At 42.3% G+C, this 21,349-nt stretch overlaps 1 protein-coding gene across 2 annotated transcripts in view; it reads right to left on the bottom strand.

Moving 5' to 3' along the window:
- Positions 1 to 21,349, bottom strand: part of nlgn4xa (neuroligin 4 X-linked a) — a 263,708-nt gene that overhangs the window by 31,189 nt on the left and 211,170 nt on the right. For both annotated transcript variants that reach the window (XM_048597965.1, XM_048597966.1), the window contains one exon: positions 10,330 to 10,515. In XM_048597965.1, the coding sequence (XP_048453922.1) occupies positions 10,330 to 10,515 (186 nt within the window). The remainder of the gene's footprint in view (positions 1 to 10,329; positions 10,516 to 21,349) is intronic.

Below are 21,349 nucleotides of genomic sequence, written 5' to 3'. Positions count from 1 at the left end.
AATTCACTGCTGTATCCAAGATCAGTTGATCTTGCCTGAGATGCTGTGCCCAGAACTGAATGCTGTTCTGAAGTAAATCTCTTTTTCTCACCTGTTTCCTACTACAACACATTTGCATTAAAAATTTGTGTTCCATTAGCCTTTCTGATTACTTCTTGTATCCATGCTGTCTTTTGTTTTAAAGAAAGTATTCTAACAGCGTCCTTCTTCAATAATTCCTAGTATGTCCTAGTTTTAGAAAATATTCCTGTTTGATTTTCTTGAATCTGAAAGTGACAACCTTTTACAGTTCCCTACCTTGGACTCAATCTGCCTTCATTTGCTCAGTCACTTCATCTGCATGGATCTCTGTAACTTGCTACTGTCATCAACATACCTCACTGTGTTGCCTCAGTTCTGAGGAAGGGCCACCGGACCTGAAACGTTAACTCTGATTTCTCTTCGCTGATGCTGCCAGACCTGGTCAGCTTTTCCAGCCATCTCTAGTTTTGCTTCCCTCACAATTCTGTCCTCTGCTACCCTAGATCTTTTCTTGCTCCTCCTTTCGAATGGTTTTTTGGGGCACAGTGACATAGTCAGTAAGTTCATTCAGCCTGCAACCCTGACTCGCATACAATGTTAAAAGCAAGTGGCTGTTGTATTTGAGGAAACCAGATCAGGGGCATTTAATTCTCTGTAATATGGGTGGTTCAGGAGGGAGCTTCTCCACCATTTTCTCAGGACAAGGTATGGAGGGTCAACAATCATGGAATCACAGAATCCCTACAGTGCCGAAAGATGGAATCTGTATCGAATCTCCAAAAAGAGTTCCATCCGAATCCAACCCCCGCTCAACTTGACTCATGTGAATCTAGTGATTCAATCACTAAGCCACCATACTGCCCAATAAATATTGTGCACACACTGAAGATGACTAAAAGAAAGGATGTAGCACGCGACAGCACATAACACAAGAACTGAAGTTAGACCAAGAAACCTGCTCCAATATTCATTGTGATCACAGCTAATCTATATTGCAACTGTATCTACTGCCCCCATTGCTCCCTATCCTCCTCTATTTTTGAATAGAAGTTAGTAATCGGTATTAGAGTTGGCAAGATCATTTGCACAGGGGTGAAAAGTCGTCGTTCTGCAGTTGTGGTCACAGAGGCTTATCAGATCTCTGGTCGCAGCTGTACAAAGCCTGGAAAAGAACTGATACTGTTACTGACAGGATAGAAGAAAGGTGAGAAATACTGCCTTGTTCAGCAATAAAACCTGTCAACTCAGAGTGCAAACAACCCATCATGGGAAATTATCAATCATTAAGAGAAAACTGACTGTTCTATTTGGCAAGCCATGTATTTGACATCCGTTGCTTTAATTCCACAATAGATTCACAATCGAATGCTGAGCAAAGATTGCTGAGTTGGACAATTAATATCACGCTCCCCCTCCTGTATTTTACCCCTGCAGCACCAGTGTATAATGCTATTATCTCCTTCAATCATTGGAATTGCTGACTCCACCAGCAAAGGCATCAAAAATCCACCATTGACATCCTTCAACCTAATTGGGAGAAGCATGCAACCTTATCCACCACAGGTAGTGTTCAGATATTTATATAGAGACGCCTTGCACTGCACACGCAGTAATTTATCAAAGCTTATCACACAATCTAAGGGTGTGATTCAGTAGCAGATTTACCACTGAGCCAGGAGGCCATGGGCTCAAGTCTTAGCTTTTGAACTTGAGCAGAGTATGTAAGTTGAGGGAGTATAATACTGTTGGGCGTGCAGATAAGAAGTCAAATAAAAGCGAATTCATAAAAACCAAAAGAACTGCGGATGCTGTAAATCAGGAACAAAAACAAAGTTGCTGCGGAAGCTCAGCAGGTCTGGCAGCATCTGTGAAGGAAAAAACAGAGTTAATGTTCCAGGTCCAGTGACCCTTCCTCAGAACTCATGATATATTAATGCACCTCAGAGCCGAGGAAGTACTTTTGAAGTGTATTTATTTTTTGTCATAGTTGTCATAGAATTGTACAGCACAGAAACAGACCGTTTGGTCCAACTCCTCCATGCTGACCAGATATCCTAAATTAATCTAATCCCATTTGCCAGCATTTGGCCCATATCCTTCTAAACCCTTCCTACTCAAGTATCCATTCAGATGCCTTTTAAATGTTGTAATTGTACCAGCCTCCACCACTTCCTCTGGCAGCTCATTCCATACATGCCCCACCCTCTGTGTGAAAAAGTTGCCCCTTAGCTCCCTTTTATATCTTTCTCCCCTCACCTTAAACCAATGCCTCAAGTTTTAGTCTTCCTATCCTGGGAAAAGACCTTGGCAATTCACCCTATCCATGCCCCTCATGATTTTATAAACTTCTATAAGGTCACCCCTCAGCTTCTGGTGCTTCAGGGAAAATAGCCCTGGCCTATTCAGCCTCTCCCTACAGCTCAAATTCTCCAATTCTGGCAACTTCCTTGTAAATTTTTTCTGCACCTTTTCAAGTTTCACACTATCTTTCCTACAGCAGGGAGACTAGAATTAAAAGCATAATTTCAAAACTGGCCTAACCACTGCCCTGTACAGCTGCAACACGATGTCCCAACTTGTATATCATGGATTCCCTACAGTGTGGAAACAGGTCCTTCGGCCCAACAAGTCCACACCAACCCTCAGAGCATCCCACCCAGGCCCATCCCCCTATAATCCACCTAATCTACACATCCCTGAACACTTGGGGAAATTTAGCACAGCCAATCCACCTAACCTGCACATCTTTGGGGCTGTGGAAGGAAACCGGAGCACCTGGAAGAAAGCCACGCAGACACAGGGAGAATGTGCATACTCCACACATACAGTCGCCCGAGGGTGGAATCGAACCCAGGATCCGAGCAGTGCTATCCACTGAGCCACCGTGCCACCTCTCAATGCTCTGATCAATAAAGGCTAGCATTCCAAATGCCTTCTTCACTATCCTGTCTACCTGCGACTCCACTTGTAAGGAACTATGAACCTGCACGGCGGGGTCTCTTTGTTCGGCAATACACCCAAGGACATTACCAGTAACGTGTATGTGTCTTTGAGGGAATTCACAGGAGGCAGTGGCAGAATAATAACCAGAAATCTAGGGTAATGCTCTGGCTTCACATTCCAACATGGTAGCTTGACTTATGGTTGGAAATCTGGAATTGAAAGCTAGCTGACACTCACGGAAGTATTATTGTTTATTATTTATTAGAAGGGACCCATCTGATCCACTAATGTCCATCAGGAAAGGAAATCTGTCAGTCTTCCCTAGTCTAACCTATTTGCTCCTCATGACTCCACACCCACAGCAATTGATCTTAACTGCCCCCTGTAGCCGCCTCACAAGCAACTCAGTTAGGGATAGGTAACACATGCCAGCCCTTTCAATCACAACAAACAAGAAGGCAAAATGCAGCAATCAATTTATGCACAGGAAGATCTCAGTGCTGCCAATGAGATACATGACCAGTTAATATAGGAGCAAATTACTGCAGATGCTGGAGTTTGTACTGAAAACCAAACAATGCTGGAAATCACAGTGGGTCAGGCAGCATCCATGGAGAGAGAGCAAGCTAACATTTCTAGTCTAGATGACTCTTCATCAGAGCTGATGTGACTTATTGGGGGGGGGGGGGGGGGGGGGGACGAAGCAATGCTTTCTCTCCATGAATGCTACCTGACCTGCTGTGCTTTCCAGCATTTTTTGTTTTCTGACCAGTTAATTTGCTTTCTGTTAAATGTTAATTGAGCTGTTCTTCTAAATTGCATGAAGGGTTAACATCTTGTATATGAAATCATACCATAGCGTCCCTACTGTGTGGAAACAGGCCCTTTGGCCCAACAAGTCCACACCAATCCTCAGAGCATCCAACCCAGACCCATCCTCCTATAACCCACCTAATCTACACATCCATGAAACACTATGGGCAATTTCCCATGGCCAATCCACCTAGCTTGCTCATCTTTGGGACTGTGGGAGGAAACCGGAGCACCCGGAGGAAACCCACGCAGACACGGGGAGAACATGCAAACTCCACACAGACAGTCACCCAAGGGTGGTGAACCTGGGTCCCTGGCGCTGATGAGGCAGCAGTGCTAACCACTGAGCCACCATGCCTCCTTAATATGGCACCTCCAACAACGTAGCACTCTCCCAGTACTGCACTGGAGCAGCAACCTCAGTACTGATTCTGCTCTTTAGGGGACTGCAAACTCATTACGATCCAACACAGGGATAAATCTGCAATCCCCTGTGTCCTCGCAGAAGTCCCATCAGTTGCTACGGGTTTCCTTGGTATAACAGGCTTTATACTTGGATTTGCCAGAGCTAAGTGTACAGGTGTGATGCAGGCACCCCCTCTCTTCCTGTCTGAGGTGATACTCTGGCAGGGATTAACGAGGGCTGGAAAATGAAAATTTCCACAACACCCACCCCCCCACCCTACTATCCCAGGTTTTGCAAGTTTGAAGGCCTGGCCTTCAGTGGTGGAGTGATGGTCATGGTTCGGGGAAAGAAAATCAGAGATACACAAGAGGTCATAATTGCAGGAACACAGCTCGCAGAGAGTTATGGGATTGGCATAAGATCATGGAAGAATTTGGTGGAAGATGGTGGTGGAATGCCAGCTGAACTGTAGAGGGTATTTCCTGCTGACCTGTTAGAAAACACCTAAAGTTGGGCTTTGGGGAGGAGGGGTGGGGTAGTGAAGGGGGGCACGAGGTCTCTGTCTTCGGAAAATTCCATTTAGTCATGTTTCAGTTTTAGTCCTGAAGTCTTGGCTTCAACAGCCCCTCGGTGAATTTCAATATTCATAACAGGTCCCGCGCACTTTGTGAGCAAATGGATCTCCCCTCAAGGACAAAGAAAATAAGGCAAATAAAGTTTTTTTTATAAAAGGCAAACAGCATCCATCAGACTGACACAAACATTGAGGTATATTGCATTTGGAGACAATATTAAAGGAAAATTGGATAAATATGTAAGGGAATTGCCAATTGAAGATTAATTCCTGGGAAGCTGTGAGATTGATTTTTGATCATATTTGTTCCTATTGTCCCCAGGACAGACAGCCTCCCTTTTTCAATCAATCCCTGCATCTGAACACTTTGGAAGAGAACTGATTTCTTTCTTCATTCCTCCCTTGGTTAGCTCTGGACTTATCAATTCTAATGCACTCCATGCCAACCTCCCATATCCTACCAATGCCTCGCCCCTTTCCCTATTAACCTTGAGCTCATTCAGAATTCTGCTGCCTGTGCTAGAATGTCCCCTAACCCTAACCCTAACCTTAACCTTAACCCAGCGTCTACTGATCCAACTCCCTGTGCCCAACAACAACTGGTTTATGGTTGCTGAGTTTCTGTACGAAATCTGTACTGTCGGAACAAAAGCTGGGGGCTCTTTGTTTAATGGGTTTCAAGATGCCCTCAACAAAGCCAGAGAGGTTCTCACACAGGGTCCCATAGCCTGATATGATGGGATGTCCAGGCGTGTTGATTTTGTGTATCTTTGGAAGCCAGTTGAAGTCCCCAACGCGAGATGTATGAGGGACGGACCGTGGGAACACCACCCACCACGTACACGGCAGATACTCATGTGACATGGCTAATGTTATCTGTCTCATACGCTGCAGACAAGGATGCGCCGATGCATGGTATATTGGTGAGACCGTGCAGATGCTACAACAACAGATGAATGGACACTGCGCAACAATTGCCAGACAGGAATGTTCCCTCCCAGTCGGGGAACACTTCAGCAGTCAAGGGCATTCAGCCTCCGATTTTCAGGTAAACATCCTCCAAGGTTGATTTCAAGATACACAACAATGCAAAATCACTGAGCAGAAACTGACAGCCAAGTTCCGTACCCATGAAGATGGCCTCAACCGTGATCTTGGGTTCATATCGCGCTACGTGTGACCCTACCACACTGTTCTGTATCTGTAAAATCTTCGTTACTGTCCTGTTTTGACAGCATCACCTTGATAAATTGGTATGATCTCTCTACCTAAATTAGTTTGTATAGTTTTGAATTACTTATTACTTTGGTTAGACCCTTAGCATCCGACTCTTATACCTGTTGTGTTATTCTAGTCATTTTGTTTGTCTCCAGCACCACCTTATTTTTAATTTTTTCTAATTGTCTCTCTGCCTCATTCAATAGGATTATAGGTCACCCATTCGCTTGTTATTCAGCTGTTGACTCTTAACTCACACCATCTGACGCTCTTCATCACCTGCACAGACTTATTATCTGACACTCCACTCACATCAGTTGTATGGCCTTTTGGTCTCTCAGCCCTGGATCTCTCTGCCTATAAACTCTGGGTTTGTGTACTCTGCTCTCTCACTGAACCTGACGAAGGGGCTGCGCTCCAAAAGCTTGTGATTTCAAATAAACCTGTTGGACTATAACCTGGTGTCGAGTAACTTCTGACGTTGTCCACCCCAGTCCAACACCGGCCCCTCCACATTGTAGTGGGTGGTTAAGATAAGATTTAATCTTTTTCCATAAACCTAACTTTGTTTGTATTTCATACTGACTGAAAATTTATAGTTTAAATTGTAAAGTTCACAGCCTTAAGCAGCATTTTAATAAGGTATGCACTGAAAGAGTAGTTGGTCTGAATTAATTAAAGAGCATCTGAAACTAGTTCTTCTGTAATTAGGAACTTTTCTATTAGGAACATTTAAAATTGGCCAAATTAGTTTGACCTAGGATTGAATGCCAGCAATTGATGGGTACGTGAGTTCTAATTTTCTTGGACAAATTTTGTCTGCAGTTAGCATTCAAATTAACTTTGAACTGAAATCAACAATTCAAATTCTAAAGTTCCATGCCTTAAGCAAGGATTTTTTACAAGGTGTCCATTCAAAGAACAGCTTTGCTCAGTTAATGAAAGATGCAGGTGAATTCTAATCCTCCATAACTGGGTCAGAAAGAGTCATTTTGTGTTAGACACATATAAAGCTAGCCAATTTAGTGCAACATATAATCGAGTACTGGAATTTGCATGATTAACAGAGGAAAGAGGTGCCTCATTGTATTGTGTTTTTCTCTTTGCTTCAACCTCCAGGAAGTGGTTCTTGTTCTTTTAGAGGAGAAGACATGTGTTATTTGGTGAACATCTGGTAAGTGCCTGAAGATTGGTAGCATGGTGGCTCGGTGTTATAAGTTAGGAAATAGAAGTGACGGAGGATCTCAGGAAAATTACTATCACCAGAGAAGTGGTTGTGAGGAAATTATTGGAGCTATGGTGATCGAGTACCTGGGTCTCAAAAGAAGTGGTAAATGAGATGGTAGATGTATTGGGCTTAATTTTCCACATTCAGTAGAGGTTCCAGTAGATTGGGAAATAGTAAATGTAACTCCTTTATCCAAAATGGGGAGAGAGAGCATAAGCAGGAAACTACAGGACAGTTGGCTTAACATCTGTTATCGGGAAAATGTTGAAAAATATTAGTAAAAAAGCTATAGCAGGCAGAGTCAACATGGTTTTGTGAAAGAGACATCAGGTTTGACTTATTTTTCAGAGTTCTTTGGGGAAGTTGTATGTGTTGTAGATAAAAGGAAACCAGTGGATACACTGTACTTAGATTTCCTGCAGGCTTTTGATAAATTGCCACAACAAAGGTTATTGCAGAAAGTAAAAGCTCAGGAAATGGATACCAGTATGTTACAAAAAGCAGAGAGTAGAGTAAATGGGTCTTTTTATCCAGTTGTTAAGCTGTTACTGAATTGTGTGCCAGTGCTGAGACCTCATCTCTTTGGAATTTACTTAAATGACTTTTGGAGGAAGGGACAGAATTTTTGCAAAATATGCTGAAGACGCAAAGATAGATTGGAAAGTAAGTTTGCACAGGAGATGAGGAAGTTATAAAATAATATAGACCAGTTTTGTGTTGCAGGCAAAGATGTGGCAAATGCAATATAATATGGGAGGTGGGAATTTGTCCATTTTATCAAGAAGAATACAAAAGAAGCATATAACTTAAATGACGAGAGATTGCTGAGTTCTGAGATCCTGAGGGATTTGGGTGTCTTAACGTCATAGTCAAAACAGTTAGTATGCAGATACAACATGTAATCAGTAAAGCTAATAGAATGTTATATTTATTGTGAGGGGAGTTGAGTACAACAGTACAGAGATTATGAACACAAACAGAAATTGCTGGAAAAGCTCATCAGGTCTGGCCGCATCTGTGCAGAGAAATCAGAGTTATCATTTCGGGTCCAGTGACCCTTCCTCGGAACTTTGTTTCTGATTTTTCAGCATCCTGAATTTTTCGACTTTTATTTAAAAGGGAGATTATGCTTCAGTTATACAACGCACTGGCAAGGCTGCATCTTTAGTACTGCTTACAGTATTACAAAGAACAAATAACAGTACAGGACAGGAACAGGCCATTCGGCCCACCAAGTCTATGTCAACACATGACGATTTTCTAAATTAAAACCCTTTTGCCTCCACGCGGTCTGTAACACTCTAATCTCTGCCTATTCATGTATCGGTCAAGATATCTCTTAAATGTTGCTATTGTACCCACCCCTACCATTTCCTCTGGCAGCGCATTCCAGGCACTTGGTACCTTCTGCATAAATTACTTGCCTCTCACATCTCCTTTAAGCGTTCCCCCCTTTCACTTTAAATCCACGTCCTCTAGTAATTGACATTTCTACTCTGGGAAAAAGATTCTGACTATCCATTTTATCCATGCCTCTCATAACTTAGTTAACTTCTATCTAATCACCCCTCAGCTTCTAAAGTTCAAGAGAAAACAAACTAAGTTTGTACAATCTCTCCTCATAGCTACTACCCTCTAAACCAGGCAACATCCTTCTAAACATTTTCTGTGCCCCTTCCAAAGCCTCTGCAAACTTCTGGTAGAGTGGCAACCAGAACTGTATACAATATACCAAATGTGGCCTAATTAAAGTTCTATACAACTGCAACATGACTTGCTAATTTTTACTACTCTATGCACTGACTAATGAAAGCAAACACGCCATATGCCCTCTTGACACCACTGGTGTTGCCACTTTCAGGGAACTGTGGACCTGAATGCCTAAATCCTCCTGTTTGTTAATGCTTCTGAGGGTTATGCCATTCACTTTATACTTCCCTCCTGCATTAGACCTGCCAAAATGCATCACCTAGCATTTGTCCAGATTAAATTCCATCTGCCATTGTTCCACCCAAGTCTCCAGCCTACCTATATCCTTTGGCAATCCTCGTAACTATCCATAGAAAATAGAACATAGAACATAGAACATAGAACAGTATAGCACAGTAAAGGCCCTTCAGCCCTCGATGTTGTACCGACCTATTATCCTACTAAAATCAATCTACCCTGCAAACCCCACATTTTACTATCCTCCATGTGCCTATCCAAGAGTTGCTTAAAAGTCTCTAAAGTATCTGACGATAGTTTAGCTCCCCCAATCTTTGTGTCTTCCGCAAATGTATTAATCAGACCACCTTTATTCTCGTTCAGATTATTTATATATATTATAAACAATAGGGGTCCCAGAACTGATCCCTGTGGAACATCACTGGTCACAGGTCTCCAGTCAGAAAACACTCTTCCACCATTACTCTCTGTCTTCTATATCCATTTTACCAGCTCACTACAGATTCCCTGTGATGCCACCTTTCATATCAGTCTGTCATGAGGGACCTTATCAAAGGCTTTGCTGAAGTCCATGTAGACAACATCCATTGCTCTGCCCTCATTACGGTCTCATCATTTACGGAAGGATGTAACGTATGGGACGCAGTTCAAATAAAATTTACAAGACCAATATCTGGAATGGGTGGATTGTCTGATGAGGAAAATTGGTTGTATCTGCTGGAGTAAGAGATAACTTGATTGAAACATATAAAATCCTGAGGCATCTTGACAGAACAGATGTGGAGAGAATGTTTCTTCTTTGGAAAGAATCGAGAACCTAGGGCTAACGTTTACAAATAGGAGTCACCCATTTAAAATGGAGATGAGGCAATGTATTCTCATTTAAGATTGACCCTTTGGAACACTCTTCCTGAAACATCAGTGGAAGCAGAACTTTTCAATGTTTTTAAGTCAAAGGTAGATAGGTTTTTGTTAAGTAAGAGGATGAAAGATCATCCAGGATAAACAGGAGTATGAATTAGCCGGTTACAATTAGATCAGCTATGAACTTACTGACTGGCACTGTAGGCTTAAGGGGTTGAATGGCCTATTTCTGCTCCTTACATCATAAGGCATAGGAGCAGATGTAGGCCCTTTGTCTGTCTGCTGGCATGTTCCAATCTGTCTTGATGTTCTTACCTTCTGAATAGTGGGATAGCGTCAGCAAGCTGACACAGGACGCTCCCGCACCAGACCCAAAGACTGTAATCCGCATTGAATCCCCTCCAAAAGCTCCAATATTTTCACTGATCCACCTTAATGCTTGAATTTGGTCCAACAATCCATAATTCCCTTTGGCAGCTTGATCACCTGTGCTTAGGAAGCCTGCAAAGAAGAGAAAAAAAACAAACACAGTGTGAGGTACCAGACAGTGACTACAAAATGCATTATTGTGTGACAGTACATATATATTGCCATTCCTTCCATGTCATTAGATCAGAGTCCTGGAACTCCCTCCCCAGTATCATTGTGGCATAGACGTTTCTACCCTGGGAAAAAGACTCCGGCTATGCTTTCTATCCAGACCTCCCTTAATTTTGTAACTCTCTATTAGGCCGCAACTCAGCCTCTGAAGTTCAAGTCAAAACAAACTAAGTTTGTCCAGTTTTTCCTCACTCCCTCCAAACGAAGCAACATCCTTTTAAACCTTTTCTGCACTCTCTCCAAAGCCTCCACGTCCTTCTGGTAGTGTGTGTCCAGAACAGTACACAATATTCCAAATGTGGCCTTACTAATGTTCTATAGAACTGCAATATAACCTGCCAATTTTTATATTTTATACACTAAGTGATGAAAGCAGGCATAACATATGCCTTCTTTACTGCCTTATCCACTTGTGTTGCCACTTTCAGGGAACTGTGGGCCTGTACACCTAGATCCCACTGTATGTTAATGCTTCTAAGAGTTCTGTCATTTACTGTATCCTTCCCTCCTCCATTAGGCCTTCCAAAACACATCACTTTGCATTTGTCTAGAATGAATTCCATCTGCCACGTCTCCGCCCAAGCCTCCAGTCCATCTATGTCCTGCTGTGTCATCTGGTAATCCTCTTCACTATCCGTAGCTCCCCAGTTCTTTGTGTCTTCTCCAAACTTACTAATCAGATTACCTAATTCTCCTCCAAATCATATACGTCACAAACAACAGGGGTCCCTGCACCGATCCCAGCAGAACGTTGTCGGTGTTAGCACATTGCATCATATGGACTACAGCTGTTCAACCACACATTCAAGGGCAACTAGGGATGGGTAATAAATGCTGTCTCAGCCAGGGACACCCACAACGCATGAATGATTTTCTAAAAATTCGTTTGAGGGTAAATTTGACCTGAGGGTCACCACACCTAAGATTAAGAAGGCAAGGACTTCGTTGTGTCCTTAGCCAGTGCCAGAACTGAACTTGTACCATTGGTGTCACTCTGAATTGCAAATCAGTTATCCAGCAACTAAGCGAAATAACATGCAAGGATTCCAATGCCATTGTGGTGGCTGGTGGAATTTCAATTCAACTAAGTAGAATCTGAAGTTGAGGTGACCGTGAAACTGTTATCAATTGCCATAAAAATATATCTATTTCACTAATGTCCTTTAGGGATGGAAATCTGCCTTCTTTACTTGGTCTGGCCTATGCGTGACTCCAGACCCATAGCAATGTGGTTGACGAGTTGACAACCCTCTGAAATGGTTGAGGAGGGCACTCAGTTCACAGGCAAGTAGGGATGGGCAAAAAATGCCGGCCTTATCAATGACGCCCACATTCCATTAAATATAGAAAATAAATAAATAATAAAATGCATTGGCCTACTTTAAGGTAGTTAAAATTGAAATATAAATTAAAGTGAAGGTTTATTTGATAAATCGAAGTCCTGCCTCCATCTAAATTGCCATCACTTGAGAGATTTCACTTTTATACAACCAATACCTTGCCAAATACCTTGCCACAAAAGATCAATCAACACAAATTTCTTAATAAACATGATTATGAGTTCATTATAAAAGCAAAATATACTCAATTAAGATATAATAATTGGTTAACACGGATATTAACATAGAAATAATTGCTTAGAACATAGAACATAGAACATTACAGCGTAGTACAGGCCCTTCGGCCCTTGATGTTGCACCGACCTGTGAAACCAATCAAACTATTCCATTATCATCCATATGTTTATCCAATGACCATTTAAATGCCCTTAAAGTTGGCGAGTCTACTATTTTTGCAGGCAGGGCATTCCACGCCCTTACTACTCTCTGAGTAAAGAACCTACCTCTGACATCTGTCCTATATCTAACACCCCTCAATTTAAAGCTATGTCCCCTCGTGCCAGCCATCACCATCCGAGGAAAAAGGCTCCCACTGTCCACCCTATCTAATCCTCTGATCATCTTGTATGTCTCTATCAAGTCACCTCTTAACCTTCTTCTCTCTAACGAAAACAGCCTCAAGACCCTCAGCCTTTCCTCATAAGACCTTCCCTCCATACCAGGCAACATCCTGGTAAATCTTCTCTGCACCCTTTCCAATGCTTCCACATCCTTCCTATAATGCGGTGACCAGAACTGTACGCAATACTCCAAGTGCGGCATGACCTCATGGCTCAAATTCAATCCCTCTACCAATAAAACCTAACATACTGTATGCCTTCTGAACAACGCTATCAACCTGGGTGGCAACTTTCAGTGATCTATGCACATGGACACCGAGATCCTACTGCTCATCCACACTACCAAGAATCTTACCATTAGCCCAGTACTCTGTATTCCTGTTCTCCTTCCAAAGTGAATCACCTCACACTTTTCCGCATTAAACTCCATTTGCCACCTCTCAGCCCAGCTCTGCAGCTTATCTATGTCCCTCTGTAACCTGCAACATCCTTCCGCACTATCCACAACTCCACCGACTTTGGTGTCATCTGCAAATTTACTAACCCATCCTTCTACGCCCTCATCCAGGTCATTTATAAAAATGACAAACAGCAGTGGCCCCAAAACAGATCCTTGAGGTACACCACTAGTAACTGAACTCCAGGATGAACATTTCCCATCAACCACCACCCTCTGTCTTCTTACAGCTAGCCAATTTCTGATCCAAACCGCTAAATCACCCTCAATCCCATGCCTCCGTATTTTCTGCAATAGCCGACCATGGGGAACCTTATCAAATGCTTTACTGAAATCCAAATACACCACATCAACTGCTTTACCCTCATCCACCTGTTTGGTCACCTTCTCAAAGAACTCAATAAGGTTTGTGAGGCACGACCTACCTTTCACAAAACCGTGTTGACTATCCCTAATCAAATTATTCCTTTCTAGATGATTATAAATCCTATCTCTTATAATCCTTTCCAACACTTTACCCACAACCGAAGTAAGGCTCACTGGTCTATAATTACCAGGGTTGTCTCTACTCCCCTTCTTGAACAAGGGGACAACATTTGCTAGTCTCCAGTCTTCTGGCACTATTCCTGAAGACAATGACGACATAAAGATCAAAGCCAAAGGCTCTGCAGTCTCCTCTCTAGCTTCCCAGAAAATCCTAGGATAAATCCCATCCGGCCCAGGGGACTTATCTATTTTCACACCTTCCAGAATTGCTAACACCTCCTCCTTATGAACCTCAATCCCGTCTAGTCTAATAGACTGTATCTCAGTATTCTCCTTAACTACATTGTCTTTTTCCTGTGTGAATACTGACGAAAAAGATTCATTTAGCACCTCTCCTATCTCTTCGGACTCCACGCACAACTTCCCACTACTGTCCTTGACCAGCCCGAATCTTACTCTAGTCATTCTTTTATTCCTGACATATCTATAGAAAGCTTTAGGGTTTTCCTTGATCCTACCTGCTAAAGACTTCTCATGTCCCCTCCTGGCTCTTCTTAGCTCTCTCTTTAGGTCCTTCCTGGCTAACTTGTAACTCTCAAGCGCCCTAACTGAGCCTTCACGCCTCATCTCTACATAAGCCTCCTTCTTCCTCTTGACAAGAGATTCAACTTCTTTAGTAAACCACGGTTCCCTCGCTCGACCACTTCCTCCCTGCCTGACAGGTATATACTTCTCAAGGACACGCGGTAGCTGTTCGTTGAACAAGCTCCACATTTCAATTGTGCCCAGCCCCTGCAGTTTCCTTCTCCATCCTGTACATCCTAAATCTTGCCTCATCGCCTCATAATTGCCTTTCCCCCAGCTATAACTCTTGCCCTGCAGTATATACCAATCCCTTCCCATCGCTAAAGTAAACGTAAGCGAATTGTGGTCACTATCACCAAAGTGCTCACCCACCTCCAAATCTAACACCTGGCCTGGTTCATTACCCAGTACCAAATCCAATGTGGCCTCGCCGCTTGTTGGCCTATCTACATACTGTGTCAGGAAACCCTCCTGCACACATTGGACAAAAACTGACCCATCTGAAGTACTCGAACTATAGCGTTTCCAGTCAATATTTGGAAAGTTAAAGTCCCCCATAACAACTACCCTGTTACTCTTGCTCCTATCCAGAATCATCTTTGCAATCTTTTCCTCTGCATCTCTGGAACTTTTTGGAGGCCTATAGAAAACTCCCAACAGGGTGACCTCTCCTTTCCTGGTTCTAACCTCAGCCCATACTACCTCAGTAGACGAGTTGTCATCAAACGTCCTTTCTGCCACTGTCCTTGACTAACAATGCCACACCTCCCCCTCTTTTACCACCTTCCCTGATCTTACTGAAACATCTAAACCCTGGAACCTGCAACAACCATTCCTGTCCCTGCTCTATCCATGTCTCTGAAATGGCCACAACATCGAAGTCCCAGGTACCAACCCATGCTGCAAGTTCACCCACCTTATTCCGGATGCTCCTGGCATTGAAGTAGACACACTTCAAACCACCTTCCTGCCTGCCGGTACACTCCTGCGACCTTGAAACCTTAGTTATGACCTCACTACTCTCAACCTCCTGTACACTGGAGCTACAATTCAGGTTCCCATCCCCCTGTTGAATTAGTTTAAACCCTCCCGAAGAGCATTAGCAAATTTCCCCCCCAGGATATTGGTATCCCTCTGGTTCAGGTGTAGACCATCCCGTTTGTAGAGGTCCCACCTACCCCAGAATGAGCCCCAATTATCCAGGTATCTGAATCCCTCCCTCCTGCACCATCCCTGTAGCCACGTGTTCAACTGCTCTCTCTCCCTATTCCTTGCCTCGCTAGCACGTGGCACGGGTAACAAACCAGAGATAACAACTCTGTTTGTTCTCGCTCTAAGCTTCCACCCTAGCTCCTTGAATTTCTGCCTTACATCCCCATCCCCTTTCCTACCTATGTCGTTGGTACCTATGTGGACTACGACTTGGGGCTGCTCCCCCTCCCCCTTAAGGATCCCGAAAACACAATCCGAGACATCACGGACCCTGACACCTGGGAGGCAACACACCAACCGCGAGTCTCTCTCGTTCCCACAGAATCTCCTATCTGTCCCCCTAAGTATGGAGTCCCCAATGACTAATGCTCTCCTCCTCTCCCCCCTTCCCTTCTGAGCAACAGGGACAGACTCTGTGCCAAAGACCTGTACCCCATGGCTTACCCCTGGTAAGTCGTCCCCCCAAACAGTATCCAAAACGGTATACTTGTTTTTGAGGGGAATGGCCACAGGGGATCCCTGCACTGTCTGCCTGTTCCCTTTCCATCCCCTGACTGTAACCCATCTACATTTTTCCTGTACCTGAGGTGTGACTACCTCCCCGTAACTCCTCTCAATTACCCCCTCAGCCTCCCGAATGATCCGAAGTTCATCCAGCTCCAGCTCTAGTTCCCTAACACAGTTTCCGAGGAGGTGGAGTTGGGTGCACTTCCTGCAGATGAAGTCAGTGGGGACACTAGTGGTGACCCTTACCTCCCACATTCTACAGGAGGAGCATACAACTGCCCTAACATGTATTTCCACTGTTCTGAATTCCCAAACAGACAAATAAAAAAAACTAGTCGCCTTACCAAATCAGCGCTCAGAACCTTTTTTTTTGGTTAGAGGAGGAGGATGGATGGGAGACACTACCTAGGTAGTGTTTCGGGTAAAGCAACCGCCCAAATATATTACCTCACTTACTCCAAAACGGAGTCACGCGAGGTAAGACTTTTATAATCGAAAAGCTCACCTTCCCAGGCTGTCCTCGCCCTTCCTCCCAGACTCCCGCCGCTGAAACAACTTACCACTATAAATAGCCCAAAAGACATGTTCTTCAGGAACAGAGATAATAAAATCAGATTTCTCTGCAGGGATTGGCTTTTCAAAAGAAATGCACTTTAGCAAATGGGTTAGTCTTAAACGTGAAAGCAAAAGTATAGGTTGTTCTGGAATATGTTGCTCTAAAGTTTTGGCACATTTAGTTAAGTCACAAATCACGCATAGTTCTCTCTGAAGTCTTGTTTGCACAGCCTGCTCAGAGAATACAATCTTGTGATATTCTTTCAACCATTCTTTCAAAATAATAATTGGTTTCATCCTGAATTGAAACTTGGTGGGATCAGCTGGGCAACTTGATCATAGCAGGCTTCTCTCTAACTTAACTGGTTCTTAATAGGCTTTCTTCCAAGTCAATCAAATAATACATGAACTTCTCCAAGTCATAACAGAGCCCTGACAGTGATCTACAGAGAAACAAGCATTTTACAGTCATACGATTTTTGGAAGCCCTATTTAAAATGTTCACTGTGAACTTTCAATGACCCCTTTTTCAAAGATACTTCACAATCTTGAAATAAATTCCTTTTTCAACAATCCTTCAAAATTCCAGTAATTCAAGTGATTTTAAATATGAAGATCTTTGTAACATTCACGCTTGAAGAATGAATTGTTTTTAAATGTGTTTCATTGTAATGTGTGAACTAAACGAAAAAAAATTAAAAATTAAGACATTCTCACGCTCATCTTCAATCACTTTTTTCATGTAATATAATTATCTCTGATATATACTTCTCATACAATTCAAACATATTTATGTTCTTGACAAAGCATCAACAATTATATTATTCACAATATGTAGAAAATAATTTTTAAAAGGTAGGATTCTAATAGTAAACCCCAATGAAATAGTCTGACATTTTAGATTTAAGTTTTTCCACAAAGTCTGCAAGGTTATAGTCAATACATGACAATGCTTATCTGTGGATGTGACAAACATATACTTCAAAATAGTTAAGAGCCAATAATCCATGGTAATTCCAGGCTTTATTTTTCACTATAGTGTATATCTTTTTGGAAACATTTAGTGTTTTGGTTTTTTCAACGTCCAAACAATCTTGTAACAGAATTGCAGTAATTCAAAAATCACCAGCACCAATGGTAAGTGAAATTTGATGTAGTTCAATGATCAGTATGGCTTTCAACTTCTGTAAATGTGCCTGATATGCTACCTTGGCTTTTTTTTTGGAGGAAGTCCACCTGTGGAGCAGATATAGTGCTGAAAGTTGATACTAGCCTGCAAATATAGCCCATCTGTCACCAAAAATCCCTTTATCCATTAATGTTAATGCTTTTGTTTGCTTTTCACAGCTCTTCTCCTTGCCCTAAAATATACCCCAGGTGGTTTACTCACATATTTGCAAATTCACTTTGGTCAGATTTATTGCAGAGTCAGCTGATTGCAATTTCCTAAACAATATTTAAGGGTGACTCATGTCAAAGGCTCTTATGGTACAGTGATAATGTCTGTATTTCTCAGCCAGGAGGCCTGGGTACAAGTTCCACCTATTCCAGAGGTATGTTATAACGTGTCTGGGCAGGTTGATTAGGAAAATAGCTGTACAAATGTCAGGTAAAACTGCGTGCTGATAGTTTCTGAGAGCTGCGATCTCTTTTTTAAGGGTCCTTCACATCGTCCTGCAAACATCATTATTTACCATTATAGCAAGAGAAACTACACAATTAGAAACATTGGCTACTACTTGATTCATCAGTCTCTGGACAGTGGCTAGACCCCTTCCTTTTCTAGCCTGAATGCCATCATATAGCATTGGAAAAGACTGTCTGGTATAACAAAGGTCAATATCTTTTTTTTATTTCTGGGTATTAAAGAAATTTGTCTGTATCCCTTAAACAAATCCATTTGCTAAGAAACCATTCATTGTTATCCCTATCAACACAGTCTTCCAAGTGTGGACCCTGCCTTTATTATTTTACTGATTTTTCTGAAGCCAACTTTGAATCTGATTGAACAATTTGGATTAGGCTGTAACATGACAGGCAAACCCTAGCTGTTCTAACTGGGGTCAACTGGACACATTTCCAACACTTCTTGATATTTGCCTTCACCTGGGTCTGTTTCCCCTGGGGATTAATGATTAGGGTGTTATTTATCATAGAATCCCTACTTTGTCGAAGCAGACCATTCAGGCCATCTAGTTCACACCAACCCTCTGAAGAGCATCCTACCCCCTTATCCTATCCCTGTGGCACTGCATTTCCCATGGCTAGTCCACCTAACCTGCACATCTATGGACTGTGGGAGGAAACCAAAGCACCCAACAGAAACCCATGCAGACATGGGAAGAATGTGCAAACCCCAAACAGACAGTCACCTGAGGGTGGAATCGAACCCAGGTCCCTGGACCTGTGAGGGATTAGTGCTAACCATTGAGCCACCGTACTATACAAAAGGATTCTTCAATATCTACATCATATACGACTAGGATTTGTCCCAACAGACTCATTCAAATTCAGTGAGTAACATTATTAGGTCTTTTCATTCATCATCCACTAAATGTAAAAGCATGGTGTCTAATCTCTGTTATAGTTCAGTGTTGGCTAACTGGACAGATCATGGTTTGATCTGGAAATTGTCCAGTCTTCCTTGTCCAGTCATTCTCACTCTCCTTTTCATTCTGTACTGTTCTTGCAGACTTGTACTCCCGATGGATGACAATGTTTCAACATATTGATGCGATACACCCAAATCCTTGTGCCCATGGGCCTGAAGACTTTAAATGTGTTATACCTAGACTACTTCCTGCAAATTTTGAGATATGAAATTGAAGCTTTGATCCGATTGGATCTCTATCAGCAATCCATATCAAGTGAAGGGCTGGCTTAATGTCTCTACCACCATCTTAGCATTAATTATTCTTCAGGATATGAGCTCTGAGAAGTCAGTGGCCTTTTCCAAAATAGTAAAGACATAGTGATATCCTACTTTGATTTTCAGCAAAGTTCCCAAATAATCCACCAACTCCAACCAAACAATTCTTCAAAAACTGGTACGGGAATGAGATGTGCCAGTTTGATATAGTGTAGCTGCTTCCCCACAACCTGACACATATGTTTTACAAAGCTGTACCGCATCCTAGTGAAGGTCTGGCCAGCAAAAATGCTAACTTCTTCCGACCCGAAACGTCAGCTTTCCTGCTCCTCTGATGCTATTTGGCCTGCTGTGTTCATCCAGCTCTATACCTTGTTATCTCCGATTCTCCAGCATCGGCAGTTCCTACTATCTCTCTAACTTTTTAAAGTTTGTTTTGGAACATTCTATGCTTTATCCTTTTGCTACAAGAACAACCCATTGCCCAAGCCATTCCTATTTTTCAGAACAACTAGCTCTGCTGAGAGTCTTTTTCTCTCTTTTTGAAGAGATAGAGTGTGTGTGCGTGTGAGAGAGTGTGTGTGTGTGTCTCTGTGTTGAGTGAAATAGAGAAAGTGTGTGTGTGTATGTGTGTGTGCGTGTGTGAGAGAGAGTGTGTGTGTGTTTCTGTGTGTCTGTGTCTGCATATGTGTATGTCTGTGTGTGTGTGTGTGCGCGTGTGTCTGCATGTGTATCTTTGTTTTGGGGATATTAATAGGAATAGGCACTTATACTTCTCTGTTACTAATCGTGTATGTTAAATGATTATTTTAGCTTCATTGAATACAGTTTGCATTGATGTTAAACTCGTCATTGTAATTATGAACAAACATGGCTGGTGAATCATTTTTATTTACAAACTGTTACAGATGATGCCTGTAATTGATCAGCTTGGGAATTAGGGAAAGTATTTTTATTTCATGTTGTGACCCATGGAGTGGTGAGACAAGAACAATGGTGCAACTTTTCAGCCTCAGTTATAACATAAAAGTGGGTGCTTGTCTGGGATATCTAATGAGGACATTACTTAATAGGAATTGAGATACCAATAATTGGAAAAAGATGAAATGACATACACCTAGCTTTTTGAATACTATTATATTGAAATGACTTTGATTGTTCATAAGATGTTGTTGGTGGTGGACCATGCATCCTAATTTTTTTACAAAGACTAAATAAGAATAATTGAATTGTCTGGGCTGGTCTGGATGGAGTTAAAATTATGGGTTAGGAAGGCTAATATAAATGAGGCAATAGGACAACCTTTAAAACTGGAAGAACACCAATCAGATGGTGAGTCAAATGAGTTTGTGAACATTTAATTGCAGATGAAGTGCCTTGAAACAGAAAAGGAAACTTTTTTTAAAAAAAAACCTCGAATTTGTGGAAAGAAAAAGTACTTCAGAGGGAGAGAGTTAGGAGCAGATGTTGGCCATTCAGCCCTATCGATTCTACTCCACCATTCCATGAGATCAAGCATTTTGTGCGAGAGAGAAAGGCCACGGCAGCTTATAAAAAAACTGGGGCTAAAGAAACAATTCTTCAACTCCATAGAAAATGCTGATGATGCACGGCCCAGGTCTAATCCAGGACCCAATGGAGAGCTGTTTAAATTTGTGCTACCCCCCCATCCCTCAAATATTCTGAAATTTCTGTCGGTAAGCCTCAGGGACCTACTCAGAAGCACCAAGGATAGCATTTTTTGCCTCCTCATAACCTTTCGAAGCCTCCTCAAGGTAGAAACTTGGTCTGTCAGAGTCTGTCTTGCATGACTGACATCCAGTATTATTTTGGCCACCTCATCTGCGTACCTATTTTTTCCAAAAGGAAGTCAAAATTGACCCAGCAACTCTCTCATTAAATTTTGGAATGGCTTTCACAAATTCAAACAGTTCCCTTTACACCCTGAATTAGATGCCGTTCGTTCCTTTTCAGGATTTTCTGTGGAGTCAGAAGACTGTATGTTTTTAGTTCCAGCTTTTTAAGTTGATAAGCCTTTTCACTCCCCTTTAAATTACTTGAAATGCCTTCATTTTTCACTCCCTCTGAAGTATTCTTTCTGCTT

Source organism: Rhincodon typus, chromosome 6 (assembly GCF_021869965.1).
Source record: "Rhincodon typus isolate 14 chromosome 6, sRhiTyp1.1, whole genome shotgun sequence".
Lineage (NCBI taxonomy): Eukaryota > Metazoa > Chordata > Chondrichthyes > Orectolobiformes > Rhincodontidae > Rhincodon > Rhincodon typus.
Note: the sequence above shows the minus strand (reverse complement) of the source record. Positions and strands in the feature narration are given on the sequence as shown.